The sequence below is a fragment of the Mercenaria mercenaria genome, unplaced genomic scaffold (genome assembly GCF_021730395.1).
Source record: "Mercenaria mercenaria strain notata unplaced genomic scaffold, MADL_Memer_1 contig_2247, whole genome shotgun sequence".
NCBI classification, from domain to species: domain Eukaryota; kingdom Metazoa; phylum Mollusca; class Bivalvia; order Venerida; family Veneridae; genus Mercenaria; species Mercenaria mercenaria.
Genome location: NW_026460294.1, coordinates 36,874 through 57,224, shown reverse-complemented (window position 1 = coordinate 57,224; position 20,351 = coordinate 36,874). Strand labels below are relative to the sequence as shown.

The 20,351-nt window shown below is 35.6% G+C and overlaps 1 protein-coding gene across 1 annotated transcript in view; it reads right to left on the bottom strand.

Moving 5' to 3' along the window:
• The window catches only part of LOC128552294 (uncharacterized), a 56,635-nt gene that overhangs the window by 6,259 nt on the left and 30,025 nt on the right, over positions 1-20,351 (bottom strand). Inside the window, exons 10-11 of the mRNA XM_053533327.1 lie at positions 20,185-20,238; positions 1,310-2,725 (exon numbers count right to left, since the gene is read on the bottom strand). Coding sequence (XP_053389302.1) covers positions 1,310-2,725; positions 20,185-20,238 — 1,470 coding nt within the window. The remainder of the gene's footprint in view (positions 1-1,309; positions 2,726-20,184; positions 20,239-20,351) is intronic.

Genomic DNA, 20,351 nt, shown 5'->3' with positions numbered 1-20,351 from the left:
ACCGGAAACGGTTTTCCATGTTCAGGCCCCTTTGACATTGACCTTTAACGGAGTTACCCCAAAATCGATAGGGGTCTTCTTCTATGCATTTAAATCATTTAATGAAGTTTCAACATTCTTGGTCAAGTGGTTCTCAAGTTACTGATCAGTAATGTGTTTCATGTTCAGGTCTCTGTGATCTTGACCTTTGACAGGGTGAAAGGTATCATTTACTCTGTATGACTGATCGTCCTATGAAGTATCAACATTCTGGGTCAAGCGGTTCTCAAGTTACTGTTTTTTCATGTGCAGGTCCCTGTGAACATGACCTTTAATAGAGTTACTCCAAAATAAATAGGGGTTATCTCCTCTGCATGTCCGATCAACCTATGAAGTTTCAACTTTCTGGGTCAAGGGTTCTCAATTTACTGACCGAAAATGGTTTTCCTTGTTCAGACCCCTGTGACCTTGTCCTTTAACACATTGACCCAATAGGGGCATCTCCTCTGCATGACCAATCATCTTATGAATTTTCAAAATTCTGGGTCAAGTGGTTCTCAAGTTATTGATCGGAAATGGCTCCATGTTAAGGCCCCTGTGACCTTGACCTTTGATGGAGTGGCCCCAAAAGCAATACGGGTCGTCTATTCCATAATCCCTGCCGCCCTGATGTTTGAAGGTTCTTCTGACAGACAGGGCAAAAACAATATGTCTCCCCTAGTGGGGGATACATAGTTAAACTGGTGGTCCAAATTTCTCTGCTTTAGCTTCAAAAACAAGAAAGTAGGTCAGTAGTTCAGGATTAAGAATATTAAAGATCAGGATTAAGAATATTAAAGATGAGTATTGAAATCAGTATCAAAATTTATAAACCCCAGGCCCTGTGGTTTTGGACAAGATGATTTTCAAATTGTTTCCCAATATACATGTACCTCTATATAAACCATGTGACCCCGGGGCGGGCAATATTTGGCCCTAGAAGGATAATTTGAACCACTAGATGATGCTACATACCAAATATAAAAGCCCTTATGACCTGTTGTTTCGGACAAGAAGATTTTTAAAGTTTTTTCTTTTGGTTGCCGTGGCAACCAGAGATTTGTATGGAATTCAAAGATTTGAAAAAGACCGTCCACGAAACATCTCTGTAAAGTGTCATCAAAATTGGCCTGATGGTTTAGAAGATATTGTTTAAAGCAAAGTGTGGACGGACGCCTAACAGTGAACGATCACAATAGCTCAATAATTTGGTAGTTTCCAGCGATGCATTTAGACATGATATTCAAATAAGAACGACATCTATCTTTGCTAAATACAGATATAAACTCACGTGATAATGAAGACATGATTTCTGCGTTCCCCATTCCTTTGATGAAATCGAACACTGTGGACAAGTCAAGAATACTTTGTGAACTTTTGTATTTATCAAGAAAGGTGTTTTTGACATTACTTTCATTTTGACAGCTAATGTGTAATGCACAAAAAAATTCAAGTACTGTTTTGTGAGAAAACGAAACTTTAGACGTCTGTTTGGTAAATGCCTTATTAGTACTTGATGTTAGTATTCCCGAGTGAAGACTTAATTTTAAATAATCTGGTGACAGATACTTATCTGCCACTGACTTGTTGAAAACAACTGACTTGTTGAAAACAAGTGTTCTCTCCTTTGTTTCACTGAGTAAAGTTTCAAATGCTAACTGTCCTAAAGCTTTCAGATATGCGAAGTATTTAGTACAATATGCATGTTCACTGAAGCATTGTGGGATATCACTCTGGGAGAGTTCGCACATTATGTCCATTTCCGGATATTTGCGTATAGTTCTATTCAGCAGGAGTTCAATAATGCTTGCATACAGTCCACACTTTGACTGTCCTAGTGAAATATTGTCAAACCATAAACAAATGAGATACATTAAAAGCAGGGGATCGGATTCAAGCTCCTCGAGTTTATTTTCTTTTATTTGTTCATTAAAATGTTTGGCAAACTCTTTCGCTTCATATTTCTTTAATTTTGAAAATGCCCTTTCCTCTAATTTCTGTGCTGACTCGGATTTTAGTTTTACTAGTTCCACTTTCATACCTATTTCACTAGTTTTAAAATCTAAGGCATTAAATTTCCAAGGTCTTGTCGTGGAAAGTGTTACATGCTTTTCGCAAGCATTACGATGAGGAATCGTTTTTGGTATTTTTGTACATTTCTTTTCAGGATGGATCCATTCATCTAGTCCATCTAGTATCACTAAACAACTTTCACGATGCAGAATTTCCTGTAAAAAATCTTCTGTCATAGCGGAAGAGAAAGACAAATTTAGGATTATTTGATTCATTATCAAACCATCAATGCTGCACTCATCAGAAGAATCCCGTAATAACACAAGAAACAAAAATTCAAAATCACCCATGGCGTTTATCGCATCTTCTGAGAAATACTTTCTGTAATTCTTATAGGGACGATGAGTCTGGCACCACGTGAGAGCAAGATATTTTGAAAATGAAGTTTTCCCAAATCCAGCATCAGCGGTTAAATATATTTCACGACTGTTTTCAGACCTGAATATGTCTGACAACGACTTGACTGGAGTTTTAGTTTCTTCCCCAGCTGGCGTTTGCTTTTGTTTTTCAAAGAAATTCATTTCAGGCAAAATGTAAAAGTCCATAAGGGGAGTGTCGTGTTCCTCGAACAACGGTGACAGCGGTATGGTACTGAATCTTCCATTGTAGAAGGCAGCCAGATCGTCCTTCAGCTCTGAAATATAGAAAAATCAACAGGGTCATGATGGCCCTATATCATTCACCTGTTAAATTTGGCCTAGAATCGTCAAGATAAACATTCTGATCAATTTTCAATCAGATAGAGCCATAAATGTGGCCTTTACATTGTTGAAATGTTTTAAATCTGATTTGTGTGGCGGCTTAGTTTTTTACATTTAAGTTCAAACAGCCCGTCACAATATCATCATTACGAATTCTGTAATCTAACTGGTCAAAAACTGAACGAAAATGTAACAAATTTAGCTATTGCTTTCTTATTCTTTTTCTAATCGACTATTGATCCCTGAATTATGAACGAATTATTGACCATTTATCCAGCTGAATTCGGATTTATCTGGAACCAAGTTAATAGCCCATTCTTACATTTTTCTGCCAATTAGTCCTTCTGTTAAGAAACTGAAAAAAAATGCAGACTGCGCATATGTTAAGTGTTTAAGATATTCAGATAAAACTGTTTTGCCTGTTAAACATGATAATAAACGGAAATAATGAACGTCATTTTGCGAAAGAAGTGTGGCGGCATTAAATATCGTAAAACTTTGGGTATAGGACCACAAGGCAACGCCACATTCCTAGACCTTGCAGTTTTAGGCAAGAAGATTTTTTTTTCCCATAAAAAGTCTATATAAAACTTGGGACATCCTGGGTGGGGCCTCTTTTCAACTGGCGGGGACATAATTTGAATAATCTTGGTAAGGACCACTAAGCAATGCAACATACCAACTATCAAAATCCTAGCCCTTGCACTGTCAGACAAAAGATTTTTAAAGTTTTTTCCTATATCAGTCTATGTAAAATTTGGGACCCCCCCCACCCCCGGGACAGGGTCTCTTTTCACCGAAAGGTAATTATTTGAACAATCTTGGTAGATGCTACATACAAAATGTCAAAGGCCTATGCCTTTTGGTTTCACACAAGACGACTTTTTAAGTTTTTTTCTTTATAAGTCTATGTAAAAGTTGGGCCCGCGGAATGTGACCTCTTTTCACCCCAGGCTTATAATTTGAGCACAAGGCAATACTACATACCAAATATCAAAGGCCTAATTCTTGTTATCTCTTTTCACCCCACGGGCATAATTTAAACAATTTCTAAAGAGGACCTTTAGATGATGTCACATGCGGTTTCTGACAAGAAGCTTTTTTTAAATTTTTTTTCCTATCGATTGCAATGGCAACCAGACTTCTGTGTGGAATTCAATTCTTTGAACAATTTAGAAAGAGGACCACCCAAGGATTATACCTGTGATGTTTAATGTAAATCTGCCCAGAGGATTTCAAGAAGATTTTTTAGAATATATTGAAAGGCTGACGACACACGATGGACAATGAGCGGTCACAAAAGCTCACAATGAACCTTCGGCTCAGGACAGCTAAAAAAACAAATACAGGCCGACATGTGCACATATTTTAAATATTACATGAATCAGGGTAAAGTCAGAAACCTGTCCCCTCAAATATGATTTGATTTTGATTTACTGTGATAAAACATAATACATGAAATAAGAATATGATTGTCGTTATTTAAGCTATTTAAGAAATAAATTTTGCACCCCTATCTCTATCCTCGATTGAAATACATTATCACGTGAAAGTCAGACTCCTTATATTAATAACCACTCTATAATTTGTGCTACAAGATCTGTCTATATTCAATACATGTTTTATGGGCTAAATGTTAAAGGTTTAAAAATAAAACTGAAAATTACTTTCTAACGTCATGTAATAAAACACTTACTGGCAATAGTTTTGTTTTCATTGACAGACAAGTCATTCAATAAGTGTATATATTCTGATGCTGGCAAATTCTCCTTATACATATGTGGTTTTGGTATGTGGGATTAAAAGAAAGAAAGAAAAAAAAACAACATTGCCACGGACATAAATGATGCAACAAGAATGATGTCAACAGTATTTGACACATGCCTCAGTAACTGCTTGATACAATGATAAAGCGCACAAATAGGGCTTTACAAAAAATGTCGGACATGAAAGTCTTGAAAACTTCATTTCAATTGGATGTAAAAAGTAAAATAAGTTCCGTTGCAGCTGTAATATACCAAATTACACGAAGAGGCCACAACTCTAAATGAAGTATCAGACAGAAAAGTACCCTCAATATGCGCATGTCTACCTAACAATGACAATGACAATTCTTTATTTGCTCCAAGGCCTCCGGCCCATGCAAGATATATACAATGTAGTTATATAAAGCTTTCAAAAACAGTATAGTATGCGTATATAAATATATACATATATGACAGTGTTGCGATATGAATATTTTCCTCCATCAATCTAACGACTCAGTATTTTACTATAATAAATTTTGTAAAAGATTCTTTTTTATTAATGCATAATTTTTTCTGTTCTTCATGTCTTGTACACATAAGAATATTAAATTTATTACCATCTGGACGAGTATAATATTTGATTGTTTTATGTAGTTTACGGAGATATCTATAACATTCACAGCGCAATAGGAAATGGTACTCTTCCTCAACAAAATTGGTATCGCATAGTTTTACATTTTCTATTTTCTCTTGCGGTATTAGTATATCTTTCTTTCTCAATTTCTAACTACCTACTCTAAAATTAACATCAACCTATCTGAACTTTCTCAAATTAAGTACATGCAGGTATTTTTTTTTGTTGGGTTTAACGTCGCACCGACACATGATAGGTCATATGGCGACTTTACAGCTTTAATGGTGGAGGAAGACCCCAGGTGCCCCTCCGTGCATTATTTCATCACGAGCGGGCACCCGGGTAGAACCACCGACCTTCCGTAAGCCAGCTGGATGGCTTCCTCACATGAAGAATTCAACGCCCCAAGTGAGGCTCGAACCCACATCGATGAGGGGCAAGTGATTTGAAGTCAGCGACCTTAACCACTCTGCCACGGAGGCCCCACATGCAGGTATAGCTCAAATTCAAACTCATTGTTTGAATTCGTTATAATGCACAAGTTTGACATTTATGTTTAAATTTACATTCCAATCTTGTTTGTAAATATAATTTAACCTATTTCAAACATTTTTTAGAAAACCTAACTCATAATGCACATTTTGACTTAACCATACATACCCAAAACCATGGCTTATCAAGCAATTTTAAACAGCAGTTACCTGTCCATTCGTATCATTTTCATCCAGTACTTAATTGACCTTTTGTATGTTGTTATGTATAATTGGTATCTACCAAAGTCTCCTAAAATGCAACATTAGATGTTTTCTGTTTAGCACACATAAACCTTTTACATGTGTAATACTGAGCACGTTCAAGTTAGTCAAACTTTATATGCCCTATTTTTCACAACTGTACAGCAATTAAGGACAAACTTTACAATCAAAAATTTTAAAAAGTACGATTTTGACAATTGACCACAGTTGTACGGTGAATTAAGAATAGAGATTTGTACTTTTTTCCATTTAACACATAGGTCATGAACCATACAATTTATAGATAACTGTCTAGTAAATGTCAATCCAACATAACAAAATTAATTTACAACTTCAATCTCAGCATCTTTATATTTCCATTTTTCATTTCTCGCAAGTACACCGCCATTTTTAAAGACTACAGTTTAGTTTTGCCTTCATTTACTTTTAATTTAAATGCATCACAAAAATCTGACGAAATGTTCAGTTGCCTTTGAAGTCAAAACACTGTGTCTGCTAATGATGCAACATCATCTGCGAAAAGGAATAACTAAAAAGTATTCGGTTGCAATTGTATATCACCTACGTTATTATTTGAAAGACAACGTTCTAGTTCATCTATAAGAAACACAACAAGATAGGACTGGCTAGACAGCCCAGTTTTAGGCAGATCGTACTTTGTATATATTTACTTCTTAAACAATTACATCTAACGCATGCCTTAACATTATGATACATACTTTGGAAACTTTTAAACAAATAACCTTGAATACCATTTTCCTTTAAATTACTCCATAGAATCTGCCTATTTATAGTGTCAAAACACTCATGAAAGCCACAAAAGTCTCTGTCTCTTTTTACTTAAAATGCGGGCTGTAACAGACTTTAAAATAAAGGCATTATCAACAGTTGAATAACCTGTTTTAAATCCGGCTTGATTTTCCGAAATCTTATGGTACATTTGTGCATAAAAATTTGACCTCGAGACAAGAATTCCACAATATAGTTTACTCAAAACAATTTGTAACGAGATAGTTCTCTACATTATTTATGTCTCCATTCTTATGAAGTGTTATTATGATAGATTCACGGCAACTTTCAGGATATTCACCAGTAGTAAAAAGCCTATTAAACAATTTTACTAAAATCTGAATAATACTGTCAATACCATAAATAAAGAATTCTGGCAATATGATATTCCTTACTTGAGATGATTTATTACAAGTCTAACTTCATTTCCATCATTTCTGAATTGAATATATAATTTTGAACATCATTATTTGGTTCATCTATCGAAATATCAATGTTTCCTTTATTATTTTCGTTTGCAACTGCAAGATGTAATACACCTTCAAAATGTTCTTTCCATTGAGAAGTGCTTATATTATTACTTCTTGTTTGATAATGACATGTAATTTGATTAAGTTTTGACCAAACAGATCGATGTAATTTACTTCATTTGAAAGCTGGTTTAACTGTTTCGCATAAAACTGTTTACAATTATTTTCACATAATTTTTTGTAATATTTCCTAGCCTATATGTAAGACCTAAGATTTTCATCATTTCTTTGATGTCTGTATTTTCACAATTTTTGATACTTCAAATGTTTTGAAATTTTACATTCTTTATTAAACAATCATGGATTTTTATCAGCGGTTCTCTCGCGTCAAAAGAATGTTTAAACTGTTTACCAACTTCTCTTAAAATTTCAACAAAGTTAGATACGGTGTCATTAATATTATTTTTTTGGGTTGTCTATTTCAAATAAAAGATTGTTGAGTACATCCTATGAGAATGTCTCCTCAGCTTTATTTTGAAATGGCAGTTTATGTGTACAGTTTAGTTTATAAACAGTCTCTTTTATATGAAGATAGGTCTCTTTATTATCTTATCAGCTGGAACGTTTAACTCCGCATTTATTCCAAAATGTTAGATTCTCCTCGTTCGGCTACTCAAAGGATGACGTATACCAAGTTTGAAATATTTCAAAGTCAAAAAGGGCCATAAGGCTTAATTCCAGAAAAAGTAAACAGACTTAAGGTCAAGAAGGCGGAAAGCAACGTCATCTTGCAGAACGTCGTACATTATACAGCTTGACAATGTCTAAACGTACCAGACGTTGTATGTTAAAAACGTATGCGCATTTCCACTTCATGCTTATGATGTATCATGTTGTATATCAAGTTTTATATGAATTGTTTTGAAACTTTTCAAAGTATGCGCTTTGCACATTGTGGTAAATCCAAATAAAATAATATGTGTGGTTCAAACGGACTCTTTTTTCCCCAGCCGACCCTAACTTCTTTATTGTTATCAAAGAAAATATCGGATCGGTTGACCCGAGGCTCAGTTCCGGGTTTCGACCCACGAAAAATCGAGAGAAAATCTTATTTGACCGGCACAGAAAATGTAATATGCGTCGGCTTGACCCGTGAAAATTTTCTTTGAAGTGTCTCGAGTTTGAAAGTTTTGCCTCTTATCAATCAAAATCCCGGTGAATTTCAACATTGTTCGCCGCCACAAGCGGAAGTATGGCAGTATGCGGAGCGTTGTATATTTATTAGCTACAGACAGATGTCAATTACACCACTCGCCGACTGACACGTAGTCATTTCGCGCTTTGTATTTAGTAAAATAATGTTCGTCTTTATCAAAGGTGTTTATTGATCAGTGTGTAAAAGTTTATTGATGAACAATGCGAAGAACAGCCAAATAACAAAACAAAAAACACCAAATCATAGAAAGAAAGAGCTTTATAGCATGAAAATTGAACAGCATGTAAAACACATATGTTACTCTACGAAACAATGTCAGTCTACTGATATAGATATTTATTATCGGAAAAGGGCTGCCTGAAGCACAGACACTCGCATGCACTGATATTCATATATTAGCCTGTACCTAATGTTTTTTTCTTTTGGTTTTAATACGTGCACCAGTACTCCCTGTATTCAAAAAGTTGAATTACTGTAAGAGAATACCTATTATAAATAATGTTAAAATGTTGGGTTTTGGCATATTATTCAAATATAAGGTATATCTTTTGATTTGAACCACTGAATTATTTTTGGCTATCTAGCGTTTAGCATGCACTATCTCCCTAACTGTTGTCTTTTTAAGTTTTGATAAAAATAAATGGAAAACACAAGGTCCAAAACAATGACACTACATTAAATCATAGAAAGGACCTTATTGACAATCTTCATGTCAGATTTATAATTAAAAAAAATAAAATTGTATTTCTGTATGAAAAGCAGGTACTTCATAAGTGGCTTACTGGCTACATGAACTAAATCTCTCTCTCTCCTCTCTCTCTCTCACCCGCCCCCCCCCCTCTCTCTCTCTCTCTCTCTCCCCCCTTCTCTCTCTCTCGGTATATTTAATATAAAAAAAGTACAGAACGGGAATCCAATCTTTTATGTTAAAGGGAGCACCAACCCAGTCTTTCTTTCATTTCTGTAACACAGGACAGAGGTCAGAAAGCACTTGTGACCATCAAAGTGCACGACGCTGAACAAATTCTAGATTATATGTTTGCTTTAATGTATGGGTGCAAGATGATAGATGCATATTCTAGCTGGGTACGGTCTAGTATTTTCTATGCTAATCTTTTAACGTTTTGGTTGGTTGTTTTGATGTTTCCTTTTATGAAATCAAGAGTTTGAATAGCATTTAAAAATATATAACAGATATGTTTATTCAAATTTAGATCTGTCACACCAGGATATTTTGCACTGGGAATTAATTCTAAAATATGGCCATGGACTAAATATTTGGTTTTGATAACAGTTTGATTTTTGTGATGTGTAGTACCTGGCATTTAGAAGGATTAAACTCCGACACCCACTCTTTTTTCCATTTTTCTAGCTTGTTAAGATTTTACTGGAGGACTTTGTTGTTGACATTGAGAGAAATGATATCATAATAAGGTGGACTACGTTATAGTCGGACTTGAGACTTGATTGAAGATGGGAATAGTTAATATAAAATAGAAAATACAACAGTCCAAGATGGAATCTTATGAGACACCAAATGTCATTGGTATTTCTCTAGAATGTCGCCCTCAAAAACTACAAATTGACTTTCTGTCAAGTAGAAATGCATCAGACCACTTGAAGACTTAGACAGACACTATAATCTGGAAGTTTCAGAAGAAGCCTTATCAAAAGCTTTACTGAACTAGAGCAGAATTAAGTCAGTTTGTTTACAATTGGAAATGCTGATAATATCAGCTTAATCTATTAACTAAATCAGTTGAATGTCACAATTGTCTCTTCCGGAAAAGGCCATTTTCGTTGGTCATATTATGTTATGCTTAGAAAGCTGGCAAAAAATGATTTAGTGTCTACAAGTTAATGTAATTAAACTTTTAATGATGCGGTTCACATGGGTTCCCCTTCTTAAATAGTTGGCAAAGCTTTGTCCAGTTTGTGAAACAGTACCGAGAGTAGGTTGTTGGTATAACGTCTGGCTCAGTTGTCATGGCTTATTTTAAACCCATTTTGTTCTTCACAGAAAGTGATTAATTGTTTGGTGAATAGATTATAATTATAATTTGAAATGAATGTATAGTACAGGTTTGTGGTCTATAACAGTGACTTGTAAAGTTATTCTAACTCTGCGTAGAGCTGCTAGGTAAAAACTGATAGAGTATCACCAAAGCTGAGGTATTACATTTACATGATCTTCACCGACGTGGATTACAAGTCCTGCTTTGGTGTAGAAATCTTTCGGTTGAAGAATTTATCCTGGTACATGGAAGGTAGGTGGTTCTACTCAGGTGTCTAAATGAAGGTGATTCTACACAGGTGTCTAATGAGATAATGCTTGCAAGCGCACCTTACTTATTCCCCCAACAATATCAGAAGTTTGAAAAATGCCAGTAACACTTTAATTCTGTGAATGTGACTCCGTTCATAATACAAAAAAAAAACAAATTTCAATGTAATCTCACTGAATATTCATGAATAATCACAAAATTAGGTCCATGTCTTTGTCAAGACACAAAAAATAAGTGTTTAGTAATAGACAAAATCAGTTTTTACAATTTCTGGAGCTTTATCATGATTTTGGGAAAAAATGTAAAAAAGTTACATATGTTCCTTTTGATGCATTTGCAATAGCTTATTTTTATAGTTCCCCCATGAGTGTTTAGTGCATGTAGATTTGGTCTTGTCCGTGCGTCCGTCCGTGCGTCGGTGCGTCCGTCCGAAGTTCGTGACGCGCCTAGCTCAAAAAGTATTTGATAAAAACTCATGAAACTTTGCATGAGTCTTTATCATGATATGAACTTGCGCATCTCCTAATTTTTGTTTGGCTCCGCCCCTATTTTCAGAGTAAAGTCCCCTGAAATAGTCAAAAATGCACATTCTCACCTTGTGACCCGCCTAGCTTAAAAATTGTTCATATAGATTCATGAAAACTTGCATGAGTCTAAATCATGATATGGACTTGCGCACCTCTAATTTTTCATTTGAGACGGCCCTCTTTTTCAGAGTTATGGTCCCTGAAATAGTCCAAAACGCACATTTCACCCTGTGACGCACCTAGCTAAATTGTATTTAATATAAATCGTGGAAAATTTGTCTTTATCATGATATAAACTTGCGCACCTCTTATTTTTTGGCTGGCTTCACCTATTTATTTTTATGATATACTCCTAAATCCTGAATACAGAAATGTTACTCTTCAAGAATATTAGGCTTAGCCTATTAGACTTTACCATGATGAAAAAATATATGAAAAAAATACCTTTTTCAATTTGCAACTTTAAACTGGATTTATAGTTTACTATCGGATGTAACATCATGTTCGAAACTTGTGATCATATGTGTTTTTTTTTATATAAAGTTAGTTTGAACTGTAAATTACAAAATGTACAGATTACATCAAAGGAAGGCAAGTGCCTGAAAATTTTATCAGAGTGACGTTTTTCCAGGCCTGTGTTCTGGACTTAGTAATATACAGAATGCATAAATAAACTTTTTATATATCTGCTACGTTTACTCGTATTCCCAGGTACTTTTCAAATCTGAATCCCCAGGTCCTCTGATTGTTAATATTTTTCACATGTCAAACGTTCACTTTGCAAGTTATGTTACTGTGAACAAAAAAATAAAAGAACGAAAGAAAAAACCAGATCAGTAGAAGAAAGCAATGTGGTAGCAAGTAAAGATTTCATGAAAAGAAAGTTAACATGCTACTGGGGGTTATTAATAACATAAGCACATAAAAAGCACCGGTATGTACTGATACATCATTGTTACAATACTAAAAACTTATCTCAACCTACCTACCCTATTTTTGGGTCATGTATCAGGACCCACACATATTTTTTTTTTCCTAAACATTTGTGTCAAGTTTCTTCGAAACCGTTCAAGGGGTTCAAGAGTTACAGAGTGGATACGAAATTGATAACGAACTGACAGATAGACCGACGGACGGACACCGGCAGCATAACATAAAACCTCCCTTTGGGCGTATAAAAGATCTGTTTTACCCAGATACCAAAACACACAGTTGATTACAAACATAAAATGAAAAATAATAGGAAGTCCCAAGTAAACATTTAGCACAAAAAAAAAAAAAAATAACAGTGCAGTCAAGGACATGTGTATCATTGGGAAGCGTGAACTTCATTATTATAACCAAATCCACCAAATCCATTGACTATGTCAAAGCCCACCCGCTTCGCTTAGTAGGAAGAGCGCCATAGTACGGATCGAAGGGTCGTGACCTCGATCCCCAGGCGAGGTGCATTTTGTCTGTAACAATTTGATAAAAGATATTGTGTCTGAAATCATTCGTCCGCCATATAATCTGCCCGCCTGTTATGTTGAAAACCCCAAACAAGCAAACAAACAAGTAGACTTGTTAAAGATTTTTTGCTTCATTATTTTCTTTTATTGTTTCTTTTTTAAAGTTAATAGTCGTTCTTAGTTGCAATAATCGAGTAAAAAATATAACGTGATTCTTATATATGCCAGAAGTCTCAGTGTCGTTTTATACCAACATAGACGCACAAGAAATAACATTTCGTATGTTATTTTTTAAAAACTTTTCTGGGGAATGGAACTGTTTTACAGGACAAAGAAGTTAAAAGATCAAAACTGTTGCTCATGTGTAAAGCTAAAACAGCATAATCGAGTACACTTTTTGTGAAATGTATCACTTTTCTCGTTTCTTTAGTATCGCACATATATGAGCTTTTAAAATGACATAGTTAAAATGTATACGTGAATTACTAGAATTAAAATATGAAAGTAGAGCTATCACTGAAGGTGGTGTATGTACCCCCCGAACGCACAGACACAGTACATTGCAATTTGACATACACAATGTAATGTTACAATAAAAACAAAATCAATAACGCTGATGAGCTAAATTTGTAATTGAGTGGTCTTCCTTGGTGAAATGTAACAAAAAAATGCGGTGTTTCTAGCTGTCAATGCCCGCAAATACAACGAAAAATATGCCCGGGAATACATCGAAAATTGAACCTCCGCGAATATAACCCGCTATACAGTATGCGTGATATACAATTGTTCTGAATTATAAGCTGATTTTTTCGAGCTTTTTGCAGAACTTTAATCAATCAATATTTCAACGAGAGGGCTATGATGGCCCTATATCGCTCACCTCAGATTAATTGCTTGCTTAAACAAATTTCTTTCATAAAGCTTCAAAAACAAAAACAATTATGTGAGTAGGTCATGCTAAAGATTATTCAAGATTATTAGTGGAAATTTTTAAAAAAATATACAGGAGGTCCATATCTCTTTGCTGCAGCTTCAAAAACAAGGAAGTAGGTCAGTAGGTCAGGGTTAAGAATAATGATGATGAGTATTGAAGTCTTTATCAAAAGTTATACGTATGGGCCAAATTTCTTTGCTTACCTTAAAAACATGAGACAAGTATTGAACTTTGTATCGAAGTTTATACATGTAGTCCATTTTTTCCCTGTGACTTCGAAAACGAGAAAATAGGTCATTAGGTCACAATTAAGGCTATTCAAGTTGAGTATTGAAATCCCTATTAAAGATTGAACAGGTGGTCCAAATCTCTTTGTTGTAGCTTCAAAACATGAAAGTTGGTCACGCTTAAGACTATTTGAGACGAGGACTGAAATCTGTATCGAACATTATACATGTGGTCCAAATCTCTTTCCTGAAGCTGTAAAAACTAACTAGAATGTATCTGTAGGACACAGGGTGTGCCCCCACTGACTGGTACATTTGTCACAAATATGGGGCAATAATTCAATTGTTTTCAGTCTTAATGGGGTATAGCCTCAACAAACATTTTATGAAAAGGTTCATTATTCTAGGCGCTATACTTTTTGAGCTATGAGCAACACAAACAAAAAGTCCACTAATGTGGCTATTTCAAGGGCCATAACTCTGTAATAAAAGCTAAAATTCTCAAGAAGAATGCCAAGTGTGCAAGGTCACATCACGATAAAGACTCCAGCAAGGTTTCCTGAATTTACATCTAATACTTTTTGAGCTAGGCACATAATTAGGTGAAAAAGTGCATTTTTTTTTTAATTTTTCAGGGGCCATAACTTTAAAAATAGGGGGAACCAGCCAAAAATTACAGGTGTGCAAGTTTATATCATGATAAAGACTTATGCAAGTTTTCAACCATTAATATTAAATACTTTTTAGCTAGGTGCGTCACAAGTTGAAAATGTGCATTTTTGACTATTTCAGGGGCCATAACTCTGAAAATAGGGGGCGGACCCCCCCCCCCCCCCCCCCCAAAAAAAAAGGAGGTGCGCAAGTTCATATCATGATTAAGACCTTATTTTTTATCTTATATGTCTCAGCTGGAACTTGGCATAGGAATCATTAAACATTCTGACAAAGTTTCATGAAAATAGGGTCATAAATGTGGCCTCAAGAGTGCTAAAAACCTTTTCCTGTGATCTGATCGGGTGACCTGGTTTTTGACCCCAATATGACCCAGCTTTTAACATGGCCTCGAAATCACCAAGATAAACATTTTGACCAAGTTTCATGAACATAGGGTCAAAAATGTGGTCTCTGGGTTGTTAACAAGCTCTTGCTTTGATTTAATCTGAATAACTAGTCTTTATCCGGCATAACTAGAAATCATCAAGATTGTCAATCTGTGCGAGTAGGTATCAGATCAAAGCATAACTAAAACATATATGGCTGAAAGTGCCAAAATTGATTTTTTTCCCTTTCAAGGTTAGTTCCCATGATGGAAATTGGCCAGTTTTCGAAAGGAACCGATACCTTAAGTTGTGTGTAAGTGTGGTTAAATTCAAATATAAAATGTCACTTCTATCGTGTTCACGAGATAAAAATTTACAAATTTTGGCTCTTTCAGGGGTCAATCAGGGCCTGTATCTCCAGATCCTATGAATAGACCTGACAGATTCATTATGGAAACCAATAGTTACGGTTCTTGAATATATTCTACAAGTTTGTACCAAATACAACCATAAATAAAGTCTCTATATGGCTGCCAGGCCAAAATAGCAAATTTTGACCCTTTAAGAGGCCATAACGATGGAACCCATAACGGAATCTGGCCAGTTTTCGAAAGGAACTGATATATTATGCCAATACAAGTTGTGTGAAAGTTTGAATAAAGTTGATGGCAAAATGTGGTCTCTATCGTGTTCACAAAAACAAAGAAAAATATCAAACAGGGAATGCCACGCACCAAAAGTGCAGCCTCCTCAAAACGAACCCCCCAGCACGCAAACGCGTGCACCACACACACACACACACACACTCAAGCCAAAATTAGATATTTTTTTGCTCTTTAAGAGGCCATAACTCTTGAAGCCTTGATGGGATCTGGCCGGTGTTCGAAAGGACCAAAGATATTATGCCAGTAGAAATTTTATGCAAGTTTGATTAAAGTTGATTGCAAAATGTGGTCTCTATCGTGTTCGCAAGACATTGTGGACGGACGACAGACGGACGGACGATGGACAAAATGCGATCACAAAAGCTCTACTTGACAGGTAAGCTAAAAGTAAAAAAAAAAAGAAACATTTTGATCTCCGTAGGATTTGAACCAACGCCCTTCCGTCCTACTGACTATAAAGTAGCTTTGGGCCCAATGCTCTAGACCACTGCACCACTGTGGGATTTTACAAGTGTGAAGATTAAATGAATAATCCTGATCTTGAACTTGACCCCAATGACCCCATTTAAAATCCCTACCTTATTTTTTCTATAAGCCACCTATAGGCCAAGTTTAATTCCAATACATCACTGTAAAACTAAACTTATTGAACAGAAACCATTTTTCTATTTTTAGACCTTGACCTAAATGACCCCAAATGCAATTCCAACCCTTGTATTTTTACTTACTATCTACAGGCCAAGGTTGATGTCTGTGGATTGTTCCAAACTACTTTGCTTGTTTGATTTGGGTTAAACACTATATCAGTCTACAAACAAAGGGCAGTTAACATAACCAGTGTTATTGAATTCTGTACCAGTACAGACCTGTTCTCCACAAAAAACTGCAATTTTCCCACATTAATCAGAGGTGGAGGAATAAGAATTTTAGACACAATGTCGGGTATCAAATTGGCATGGAGAACATACGCCCCGCTCGATTATCGAACTCACGACCCGGCATATGGTAGACCAACGCTCTATCTACTGAGCTAAGGGGGGGGGGGGGGGGGGGGGGGGGGAGGGCTTTGTTCCAAACTAAAGTTATTGTGCGGAAATTAAGTTTCACAACCACCCAACTGTCCGCCAACCTCCTATCCAACAAAATTCCTCAATCTAATAAACCTGATTAAAAAGGGAATGACCTTGTTTAAAAAGGGAATGAAAACAAATATTTCTAACAGGAGTTACCGGGTATGGGTACAAAACATGATGATGATAAATATTGATGGAATAAATAAAAAATGAAAACAAGAAGGTCATGATGGCCCTATATCGCTCAACAGAGTTGATCTGGCCTACTGATAAAATATTTAACCTCACATGACCCAGTTTCAAACTTGGTCAAGAGATCATTAAGATAAACATTCTGACAAAGTTTTAAAAAGATCACAATTGTGGCTTAAAGAATGTTAACAAGTTTTTATTTGATTTGACCGGGTGACCTAGTTGTTGATCCCATAAGACCCTGATCCGAACTTGTCCTAGAGGTAATCAAGACAAACATTCTGACCAATTCTCATACGTTTCAAAGTTAAAGGATGGACTCTTTAGTGTTAACAAGTTTTCCTTTTATCTGACCTACTGACCTTGCTTTTGACACCACATCACCCAATTGCAAACTTGTTTTAGTAATCATCAAGACAAATATTCTGACTAAGATTCATAAAAATAGGATAAAAACTGTGGCCTTTAGTATGTTGTAATCTTCTTCCACTAATTTGACTGGGTGACCTAGTTTTTGACCCCACAAGACTGAGAATCGAACTTGACCTAGAGGTCAAAAAGACAAACCTTCTGACCAATTGTCATCTGTTTCAAACTAAAACAGTGGCTTTTAGAGTGTTAAAAAGTTAAAACCTTTGATCTTGACTACTGATCTTTTTTTCACCCCACATGACCCAGTTTCGAACTTGGCCTAGAGATCGAAAAGACAAACATTCTGTCCAAGTTTCCTAAAGATTGGGACACAACTGTGGCCTCTAAAGTGTTCACAAACTTATCCTTTGATCTGACCTAATGACCTATTTATTGATCCCAGATTACCCAGTATCGACAAAGAAATCATTAAGACAAACATTCTGACCAGGTTTTATAAAGATTGAGTCACAAATGGGACCTCTAGAATGGTTACAAGAATTTCCTTTGATTTGACCGGGTGGCCTATTTTTTGACCCTATATGACCAAGATTTGAACTTGACCTAGAAATTATCAAGACCAAATTATGATAAATTGTTATGAGTTTCAAGTTTGAAACAACTCCATCAAGTGAAAACAGAGATAAAGAGAAAGTGCACCAAAACTTTAACAAAGGTGCGGACGCGGTAGGACGCCGACACAGATGCCGGGTCGGATAGGACAGCTCTCCTTACTTCGTTGGTTGAGCTAAAAACGCTATTTTTTTTCTTATGAAAAATCATGTTTTAAGGAATTGTGACCAGTGTTGTGATACAAAGTGTTTTACGCCGCACGACAATACAAAACGACCCACGACATTTTATTATTGAAATATCACGTATTGTATCGTACCAGACACTACCATGCCCCAAGCCAAATTCCGTAATGTTAAAAACAGAACTTATATTTTTTCTCAAAGGTAAACGTAACGCTACATTTTCATGTTTAAAATATCGAAAAATGAATTCAGACTGCACATTTGAAGTCTTATTTATTTCTAGCTATTATACAAAGTAGCTTTTTGCTAGAACATAAAGACAACAAGAGCGCCGCCAGGCGGGGCAATATACACCCGAAGGGTTACATCAGAGGATAGGTGTAAAATTTAAAGAACTAGACTGTTGAAGCCTAAAAGAAAGAAACAACGAAGGGAAGAAATTCTAGAAAAAAAATCCCCAAAAAATCCTTATAGTAACATAAAAGGGAATTAATTAAAAAAATCTAAAAAACGAAATATGACAATTAAAAACGAGAGCACTGCAATGCAGAGCAATATATACAAAGCAATGTCATATATGACTTTGACCCTATGTGTGACCTTGACCTTGAAGCGTGTCATCCGAAACATGCGCTCTGCACGTCGTCTCAGTGTACTGAACATTTGTGCCAAGCTTCTTTGAAACCCTTCAAGCAGTTCAAGAGTTTCGGAGCGGACACGAAACAAACTGATATGACCTTTGACCCCCAAGTGTGACCTTGACCTTGAAGTGAGACATCTATACAACAAATAGGCGGAGGACGAATGATGTAGTATTACTGTCTTCCTTGGCATCGAACATGGGTCCTTTCCATTCACGGTCTTGTTCTCTACCTAAAGAACTAACCATAAAGGTTTGCTGTACATCTGAGTTTGAACTTGCTCCCAATAGTTTAAAGTTAAAACAAATATTAGGGGACCATTGTCTAAAAATATCAAGAAATTTTGTTATCAAAAAAATCCAACTGAACACCACAATTCAGGTTTGAAGATACTCCAGCCTTCTTGTTCTCTAATGCAAACAGTAACTTATTGGGAAGATAATTACTCAGCTAGTTGGTTTTATGTTTAATGCATATTTTACTTCATTTGTTATGGTTATGCTTTGTAAGTTTGTTTTGGGTTGAGCTACCTGTTCTTTGAAATTAAATGCCAACTTCCTTACATGATTCACAGGTGAAGGATGAATAATTTCATAGATAATGTCCTTTATTAATTGTCGTCGAGAACAAACGACCGAGGATGGAACTCACGACCCCGCGATCCGTACATTTGCGCTCTCCTTATTGAACTAAGCGGGCGGGCTTGGCAATTGTCATGCAACGGCGATCAGTGATATTTACAAATGTTTAATGTTTATGGATTCTGCACCAGAATTGAATTGATCCCAGCATGCAACGTAATAGTTAGATGAGCAAGAATCTTCTCAAGCACAACTGTTTTACGTCAAATAATCAGAACAGTGTCACTCCCGGGGAAACTAACTTGTGACATCGTTTTTATTTTTCAAAGTCTTATGGTAAGCTTTAATTCAGCGAAAGAGAATGCATTACATTCAAATATTTTTATTTCCCTATTGTGCAAGCACTTGTTTCGGTTGTTCACCTTCAAGTTAAACATCTAAAATTGCACCTTCTTGTGGCCATATCTTCATATCTTTTTTATGGTTGCCATACTTCTGCGACAAGGCCGTATTGTGGGGTTATTATTTGTCGGTCCTGTGACAGTTTGAGTTTGTTGTATTTTTATAGTTTTGACGCTGAACTGATATCCTGATTGTTTGTGTAAAGAATATATTTCAAAATCAAAATGTAGTCAATATTTCAACCGTTTCTCTCTACTTCATTATTATTCATATTGAATTGGTCTTTATTTGTATCAATAATGAAACGAAATCTATTTTCTCACCAACAAGTAACAAGACTGAAGAGCTGATTAAAACATGCACTGTTTGTGGCTTAATAGTCACATCATTTATACCTACCTCTCAAAAGAAAGTTTGCTCGAAATATAGAAGTTTCTTGGGCGGTTTAATCATATATATTTTTTAATAATAAATCAATTTCTGATTATTTTAATCAGACATTTGTGTATATCTACATGATTCAGTGCAAACTATTACAAATGTACATAAAAGGAAAACATAATTGCATTGAACATATCAACATTGTTACTTACGTTCTTTTCGTCGAATATACGCAATTTCCTCTGCATGCAGCTCAGGATCTGTATCTGGAATGAAGGAAAAGAAGAAATATAACATTCGTCTGCAATCAAAAGCAGGAAGAAGGAATACAAATTTATATGAACAACTTTTTTTCCATGATGTCGGTCATAAATACATG